General features: G+C 67.4%; 2 protein-coding genes across 2 annotated transcripts in view; one reads left to right on the top strand and one right to left on the bottom strand.

The window, feature by feature from the left end:
* The window catches only part of MNEG_8681 (hypothetical protein), a gene marked incomplete at both ends in the record, with an annotated part of 4,880 nt that extends 3,505 nt beyond the window's left edge, over positions 1-1,375 (bottom strand). Inside the window, 3 exons of the mRNA XM_014042849.1 lie at positions 247-438; positions 689-937; positions 1,091-1,375. Of these exons, the coding sequence (XP_013898303.1) occupies positions 247-438; positions 689-937; positions 1,091-1,375 (726 nt within the window). The remainder of the gene's footprint in view (positions 1-246; positions 439-688; positions 938-1,090) is intronic.
* Positions 1,376-3,495: 2,120 nt separating this feature from the next.
* Positions 3,496-7,728, top strand: MNEG_8680 (hypothetical protein; the record flags this gene model as incomplete). Its single annotated transcript, XM_014042848.1, has 1 exon — positions 3,496-7,728. The coding sequence occupies one exon, from the start codon at positions 3,496-3,498 to the stop codon at positions 7,726-7,728; it is 4,233 nt and encodes a 1,410-aa protein (XP_013898302.1).
* Between the last annotated feature and the right edge of the window lie 553 nt (positions 7,729-8,281).

The following is an 8,281-nucleotide window of genomic DNA, read 5'->3' as shown; positions in this document are numbered from 1 at the left end:
CAGCAGCGCCAGCAGCGCGCGGCGCACCTGGGGGTCGGGGGGGGGGGGGGCGCGAGTTGCAACGAAGGCGGCTCGGTGAGGGTGGGTGCATGGGCCTGCGTGGCCTAAGGGGGCGCGAGCCATGGCACACAAGCAGGGACGGTGAGCAAGGGGGCCCTCAGACACGCGCGTGCCCTTGGGCACGCGCTGTGAGGATCGGCCGACGCCTGCAATGACTGGGGTGTACGGAGCTGCAATGCGCCGCACCATGAGCATGGCCGTGTGGGGCTTGCAAACTGTGCGCTCGCCCCAGCACTCCGTGTGCTGGTCACCGCAGAACGCAGCCTGCTGCGCCTTGGCCCACAGCTCCAAGATCAGGCGCAGGCCCAGGGACGGCCGAGACACTGCAAGCCGCGTCCAGGCTTGGCGCGCCCACGTGGGCACGCGCTCGTCCCCACCCTGCATGCAACGGGAGTCCAAAGCGCAAGTGCGTTCATGGTTGCATGTGTGTATTCGCATGACAACAGGGGCAGGGTTGGTGAGTATGTGCTGGCGCATGTGCAGTAAGAGCGGCCGCATGCTGCGTGTCCGTGGCCGAGCGGCGGGACTGACGGGAGCGGCAATATCGCGTCTTGATTTCCTCCAACCGTGTCAGGCTGCGCACCGGCCGGCGTCCCCGCGTGACGAGCGCGATGGCAGGTGCACCCACCTGCGCATCGACCAGCCGCCGCCGCAGGAGGTCCTCGAGCTCGCCCTCGCCCAGCGCCCCCGCGTGCCGCACCAGCCGCAGCGCGTCGCTGCCGCGGCCCGCCGCCAGGAGGCCGTCGAACAGGGCGGCTCCCAGGGGGCGGGGCCGGAGGCGGCCGAGGCGCGTGAGGAAGTGGCGGCGCCGGACCGGGGGCGCGGGGCCCAGCAGCCAGGCGAGGAGCTGGGCGGTCTGCTCCGGGTCGAGCGCCATCTGGCGGGGTTGGCGGGGGTGTGGAGCCGGTCAGGCGCTGCTCTTGTCGAGTAAAAGCTTGTGGCTGGGTGCCTTGGGGCAGCATGACTTGAGCTTGAGGCGGGCACGCCGGCGTTGCCCTCCATGCCGGCGGTACCAAGCACGATCCCTCACCTGACACACAAAAACGGCCGCCTGCCGCCACGTGCCGGTGTCCTGGGCCAGCAGCGCGCCCAGCACGATGTCCGTGCGACCCGCCAGCCTTGCCGCCAGCAGGCCGTGCGCGCGGAGCTGCGCATACGGCTGGGCTAGCAGGGCGCGAGCCAGCTGCTCGGCAGTGGCGGCGTCACCGTGGTGCACATGCTCGCGCACCTTTGCACGAGCGGCCTCCTGGGTGTTCGCATGTATGAGGTGGCCTATAAAAGCCGTATCAATGACGTTGCCTGGCTCTGAAGCCATCTCAGGGGTGGGTTGCTTGCGACGGCACGTAGATCAAGGTCCTGATGTCGGACGAGGGGGCTGGTCAGAAAAACGTAGAGCACGGCATAGATCAATGATGAAGCAGTTTGCGTATTTGCGATGAATGGACTCTAATGTGGCGGTACTTGAGCGCTGTGCAGCATGAGGCTTAGTAAGGGCACAGCTTCCAAGAACCTGTCTACCGTAGGTAAGCAAGGACCTGTCTGTCTACTCCCGCACATCCTCGCCTCAAGCACGGAAACATGGGAGACACGCCTTACACGTGACCATCGTAAGGCCGGAATAACTTGATCCCCCAGCTTATCTACCCGCCTGCGCGCGTAAATTGGGGGAAGTCCTTTGCGGACGAGGTTATTTTTACGAAAACTGCGGAGGCCAGTTGATTGCAGGGCTCTGGGCTTTGAGTTTGATGTGCCGCTGCGGGCCTTGCGGCCAGGTCACCGTTGGGGCTCCCTCGCAGTGTACCATAGCCAGTCGATGGTACTAGCGCTCACCCATGAATTCCCTGCAGGCCATGCATGCAAGGGAGTGCTGTGCTGGCACTTGATGGTACACAGGCACGGCAGGCCTGTTGCAAGCACGTTGCGGGGTACTTTGGTTGAGCATTGGTCCAAGACTTGTGTGAGCTGGCGGGGCAGCGAGGGCATGTTGTATCCTCCCGCTCCCATGCAAGGGGGGGCCTCAGCCACCGGCGATGGTAAGTTGATGTGCAGGGCTGTGGCGCAATTGCGTCGACCCGGGCCTGGCAGCCCTCCTGTACAGTATAGGAGGATAGGATATCATTTATTGTATCATAGGACGTGCTGGCCTGGTCCAACAGCGGGGCATGCCACACCCCCCCCCCTCCTCCTGCTCCTCTTCCTCCTTTTTTTCTTCCGCAACTTCCTCTCCTTCTCACGCGCTTGCCCCATTCCTTGTCGATGTTCCATGTCTGGGCGTAAACGTCCACCCAATTGTTTGTGCACATGCTTAAACCTTGATGCACGTGCACCTGTCCGGCCTTCGTCCCCCCCTTGGGCCCCTCCCCACCCACACATCCACACCAACGCACACGCGCACATACACACGCAATAAGAACAATCACAGATCCAATAACGCACACTTGCTGCGACAAATCGACACTCACCCTGGTGGACTGAAAGGAAAAGCAGTTCACCTGCTCGCACCCCTTGTTCATACCTGAGATACATGCGCAACAATTCTATGGGCTTTTGTAGTTTTGTGGGCTTCTGGGACTACAATGTTGTGTTCCTCAGAAGGCTAGAACAGCAATTTCTTCATGCGATTAATCGTCATGAGAGTTAAAGGTGACCCACACGCTCTGTTTATACCTGTACATTCACCATGGGGCACCAGCATACCACGGGTGATGCTGGAGTGTGCTATGTTTCCCAAGGGTTGACCGTCATGCCATGCTTGTGAACGAGTGAGAGCGCGTTTGGTGTGCCAAGTCAAAAAATTTTACTCTACTTTGTGACTACCTTGCTGAGAGTCCTGCATAAACAAACGATTGACCCGTTCACGTCCCCTCAGTTTCGGGATTGCCAGATCTCACGGCACAGGACCGAGCGAGGCTGGGCAAGGGGAAAGATCAACCAAAACCCATCATTGTAGCAGTCTCATCGCCATCAGTCACTAGGCTTCGCGGACCAAGTGCGAGATTATCGTGCGGGGGCTCGAATCACCGTGGGAGCAGTGCTAACATGAAGATTTATACTTGATGATGACATGCAGTGACGGAAGAGGGGCTGCTGAGTTGAACACATGAACCCAGAGCAGCGAGCAGGCCTCGGCAGCAGGCACAAAAGCACATCATCGCAGCCATACGGGTGGGCCGTCAAATGTAAGCATCACCTTGGACGTGGAGTACGTGCTACATGCCTGCCGGAGGTGCGCGGCATGGCATGGCGGCGCGGTGCCGCGAACGTGCTGGCAGCGTGGTGCAACGCAGTTCAAGGTTCGGCATGCACACCGCCTCTGCTGCGCTCTCCACGGCACTGCAAGCAACCACTACCGGGCGGTAGCGCGCTGGTGGTTGACACCTGCGACCCCACCCACACCCCACATCCCTGTCGTACCGTCAAATCAAATCTCCTTCGATGCAGGTCAAGCAGCATGTCTGGTCAGGGGCGGCTGATGCACTGCACATCATCGGCCCCACTGGCGTTGCAGAGCTCTCCACTGCGGCCTTGCAGCAAGCGCAGCAGCGGCAGCTGCGGCGACAGGAGCAGCAGCAGCACCATAACTATCCAGACGAGCGTCATCAATTGAAACAGCAGCAGCGAGATCAGGAGCAGGAGCAGGAGCAAGAGCAGCAGCAGGAGCAGCATCACGACTTGCGGCATGCTCCGGCTGGCCCTGGCAGTGCCGCTGCCAGTGGCAGCGGCCGCAGCAGGAGCGGCGGCAGCGGCAGCACCAGCAGCAGCAGCACCACCAGCAGCAGCACCAGGCTGCTGCCACCCGCTTTGGTGTCCGAAGCGCCTGCAGCAGCGTCCGGAGCTCCAGTTCCACCGCCCGCCGCCACCTTCAATGGCCACGGCACGCGGCTGCAAGCCGCACCTGCAGGGGCGCGAGGCCCTCCTGTCGACCAGTTCGTCCTGTCCGGGCAGATTTCGTCCTGCGCCTGCTGGCAAGACCTGGCCGCATTGGTGGCTGCACACCGGGATGACCTCAACACTGTCCACATCAGCGCGGCAGTCAGCAGGCTCGTGAGACTCCGGGAGCAGCGGGGGCGGGCGCGGGCCGAGGGGCGTCGGCGAGACGAGCGGCAACAGCAGCAGGACCAGGCAGGGGACTCGCGAGAAGCTGCGGGGCAGCAGGCAGAGGCAGGGGCCACGGATCGTGGTCCCGCGGCGCTGCAGGCGCTGCTGGTTGACCTGGCTTGGCGGCAGAGGCAGCAGCTGCGGCCGCGGCAGGCGGCCAACATCCTGTGGGGCTTGTCCCAGCTGCCCGAGTGGCGCGCCGCCGGCTCAGAGCCCGCGGACGGAGCCACTGCGGCGACGGCGGCAGCGGCAGCGTTGTCCGTGGGTTCAGAGAGCACCGGCAGCTGGCCCCTCGTGTCGCAGCTGTTTGACCGCTGCGCGGCGCTCTTCAGTGCCACAGACTGCGAGCCGCGCCATATGTCTGTCATCGCCACTGCGGCGGCGCGCCTGCGCTACCGGCCGGGGAGAGAGTGGGAGGCGCGCCTGTGCTCGGCCTGGGCTGCCGCCATGCGCGCGGCGCTCGAGGCCGCCGCCGGTGACGCGCGGCGGCGCCAAGCGCAACAGCTGGAGGAGCCGCAGCAGGGGCAGGGGGGTGCGAGTCGTGCGTGGCGGCGGCCGCCGCGCCGGGTGGCGGCGGAGGTGTCCCCTCAGGCAATGGCCAACCTCTTGTGGGCGTTGTTGGAGCTTGAGCTGCGGCCTGGGCGCGAGTGGGTGGAGGGGGTCACCGCGGACGCGGCGGCGCTGCAGGCTGCGCTGTGGGAGCAAGCCAAATCGCAGGCACAACAACAGCAGCAGCAGCAGCAGCGGCAGCAGCAGCAGCAGCAGCAGCAGCAGCAGCAGCAGCAGCAGCAGCAGGAGGGGCTGGCAGAGGAGAAGGGGCTGGAGGAGGGGGCGGGCAACGGGCACAGAGCTGGTGGCCGACAGCAGCGGGAGCAGCAGCATGAGCGCCAGCATTCTGAGAATTCAGCCGGGGCATGGCGGGCAGCGGCGGCGGCGCCGTGGCCGCCCAACAGCCTGTCTCTGTTTGTCTGGGGGCTAGCTGGCCTCGGCTACGATGCTCGAGCAGGCAGCAGCAGCAGCAGCAGCAACAGCAGTAGCAGCACCAGGAGCAGCAGCAGCAGCGACATCTGCACCGGCAGTGGCGGCGGGCGAATGCTGGAGGAGCAGATCCAGGCGACCGTCCACCAGCTGCCTGGCAGGTTCTCTGCGCGCGACGCCGCAAACCTCGCTCTGGGCTGCGCGCGCTCGGGGTTGGCGCTCGCGCCCGACGCGACCGCCGCGTTGCTGCAGGGCGCGGCGCAAGACCTCGCTGGCGGCGGCGGCGGCGGCAGCGGGGCCCGCGTGTGCATGGACGCGGCGGCGCTGATGGTTCAGGCGGCGCACGCAGCGGAGCGCACGGGGGGCCACGCAACAGAGGCGCTGCTGCAGGCCGCATTGCCGTGGGCCGATGCGCTTGCCGCACGCGTGCATGAGTGCAGCGCGCGCCACGCGGCCAACGCGGCCTGGGCGGCCATGCGGCTCGGCCTGCACGCCGCGCGGCCGGCACTGCTGCCAGCGCTGATAGACCGGGCTGCGGCCTCCCTTGCCTGCAGCGGCGATGTGAGCAGCAGGGACGGCAGCGGCGGCGAGGTGGGTGAGGGCAGCGGCGGGGAGCAGCTCACAGCACAGGGGCTGTCGAATCTGCTGTGGGCGGTTGCTCAAGCGGCAGCCCACGAGCCCAGCAGCAGCAGCAGCAGCAGCAGCAGCAGCAGCAGCAGCAGCAGCAGCAGCAGCAGCAGCAGCAGCCAAAAAAGCAGCAGCAGCAGCAGTAGCATGTCGGACGGCTCAGTGAGCTTGGCTGGCACTGCACCCCTCAGCATCATCCGCACCGCCACCACCAGCAGCAGCAGCAGCAGCAGCAGCAGCAGCAGCAGCAGCAGCAGCAGCAGCAGCAGCAGCAGTGATGCCGCGGACGTCAGGCAGCTGGCGGCGGCGACGCAGCGGCTGCTCCGCGCCTGCCCGCAGCTCCTGCCCGGCGCCCGCCTGCACGACACCTCGCAGGCGCTGTGCGCGCTGGCGCGGCTGCACCAGACGGCGCTGCGGCAGCGGCGCAGCGGAGGCACGTGCCGCAACGGCGGCGGCCGGCCTGTTGCTGGCGGCGGGCCTAACGGGGCGCAGGCGCCGTCGTCCCCGCTTTCGCCTTGGCCGTTGCTGGTGCGTGTGACGCCGGCAGCGCAGGTTGGCGCGGCGGAAAGCAGGGCGGCCCCGTGGCAGCGGCTGGATCATTTGGTGAGCAGCTGCCACCACCCGGCCGTCGACGCCTGCATGCTCCAGCTGGCCCGTACACTCCAGCAGCAGCAGCAGCAGCAGCAGCAGCAGCAGCAGCAGCAGCTGCTGCCTGGCAGTGTCGATCAGCAGCAGCAACAGCTGCTGCAGCAGCAGCCGCAGCAGCGTGCGCGCTCGCTCGCGCTCTCTGCCTGGGCGCTCGGGCGCCTGGCGCCGCGCGTGGCGCAGCCTGAGCTTGTGTGGCTGCTGCAGGCCGCGTCGCGGCCGCTGCTGGCCGGCATGGCCCCCTCGGACACCCTGCTGCTGCTCTGGGGCGCAGCCAAGCTGCTCGCCCCTGCGCGCGCGGCAGAGGAGTGGCGCCACCAGCAGCGGCAGAGGGAGCGCGACGCCGGCGACGGCGCTGCCGGTGCCGGGAGCGGGCCGGCGGAGCAGGTGCGGCGGCGGCGTGCTGCTGGCGAGGGCGGCGGCGCAGCGCGAGCTGCGAGGTCGGCGGCCGGGGGCTATGCGACAGCGGAGCCGACGCAGGTGCATTTGCACGACTGCTGGCTGCGAGATGTCTGCGCTTCGCTGCGGCCGCACCTGCGGTCTCTCAGGCCCCGCGACCTGTCCATGCTGCTGTGGGTGCTGGGCGCGCTGAGGTGGCACCCGGGCGGCAGCTTCCTCACGGAAGCCCTGGAGGCTGCGGTCGCGCAGCTGCCCGGCTGCGGCGCGCGCCAGCTGGCGAGCCTGCTCTGGGGCGCCACGCGGCTGCGCGCCCCGGCCGTCGCTGCCGCCGCTGCCGCCGCAGCTCCCCTTCCGCCGACAGTGGAGCAGCAGCCGGTAGCGGACACGGGCGGCGCGCCGCGGCTGGCCCGCAGCAAGGGCGCGGCACGGCTGCGGGAGCTGCTGGGTCAATTGGTTGTGCACTGGGAGACCAAAACGGCATCAGCCAGCCGGGTGGAGCTGGAAATGGCGGTCTGGGCGCTGCAGCGCCTGCAGCCGGGCCGCAGCAGCGCGCGCGCCCCGCGGCGGCGCGAGCGGCGGGGGGTGGCGCTCTCCCGGCGGCGGCGGGGGCGCGAGACGGCGGGCGAGCGGGGCGCGCGGCTGCGGCTGCTGCTGCCGCTGGCGCAATCTTCGCTGCCGCAGCAGCAGCCGCAGCAGGAGCAGCAGCTGCAGCACCAGCACAGCGCGCCCCAGCCAGGCCGCCCACAGCAGCAGCAGCAGCAGGACCTCCCACAGCCCTTGCCAAGGCACAGCCAGCCTCAGACAGCAGCTGCTGCCATGCCCCAGCCGGCCAGCGGCCCGGACCGCCCCACTGCGCCCGAAGCCGAGGGCACCCCAAGCCTGTCGCTGGGGCCGACAGCTGCAGCAGCCGTGGCAATCTGACTGACCTAGGCAGCCCACCTGTGTAACATTGATTGCAGGCTTTAACCATTTCTCCCTCTTTCCACCCTAATGCTCGTACGCCTGAACAGCTGGACCTCACCCTGTCACTATTACTGCTCAAATGCGACCCCCATTCGCATCCAGTAGTCACGGGGCTCGCGTGCCGGCCAGCGGGTGCGTCCGTCGAGCGGGCAGCTGCCATGTAGCTTCAATCAATAGTTACCGTTGTGGGGAGGATGGGGGCGCGGCGCGGCAGGCATCCGAGGCGCCGCAGGGGCTGCGCCGGTCGCTCGCGCGGGGGGCGGTGGGGGCGGCCCCCCTCGCGATCGCCCAGGGAGGCGCCCCTTTGAATGCAGGCAGGCTCGGGACTGCTCGGGCTCGTGCTTGTTCGGTGGGGGTGCGATGTGCTTGTGTCACAGGGTGTGTGAGAGCGTGCGCGCGACTCCATATAGGCAGAGAAGGGTGTGTGTGTGCCGACTGCGAGGCGCGAGCGCGTGAGGCGGCGACCTACCTCGGCCGCGCGTACGGCGGCGGCGATGAGGCATACTGGCTC

Source organism: Monoraphidium neglectum (genome assembly GCF_000611645.1).
Source record: "Monoraphidium neglectum strain SAG 48.87 unplaced genomic scaffold scaffold01675, whole genome shotgun sequence".
NCBI classification, from domain to species: Eukaryota; Viridiplantae; Chlorophyta; class Chlorophyceae; order Sphaeropleales; family Selenastraceae; genus Monoraphidium; species Monoraphidium neglectum.
This window is presented reverse-complemented; position numbering and strand designations above follow the sequence as displayed.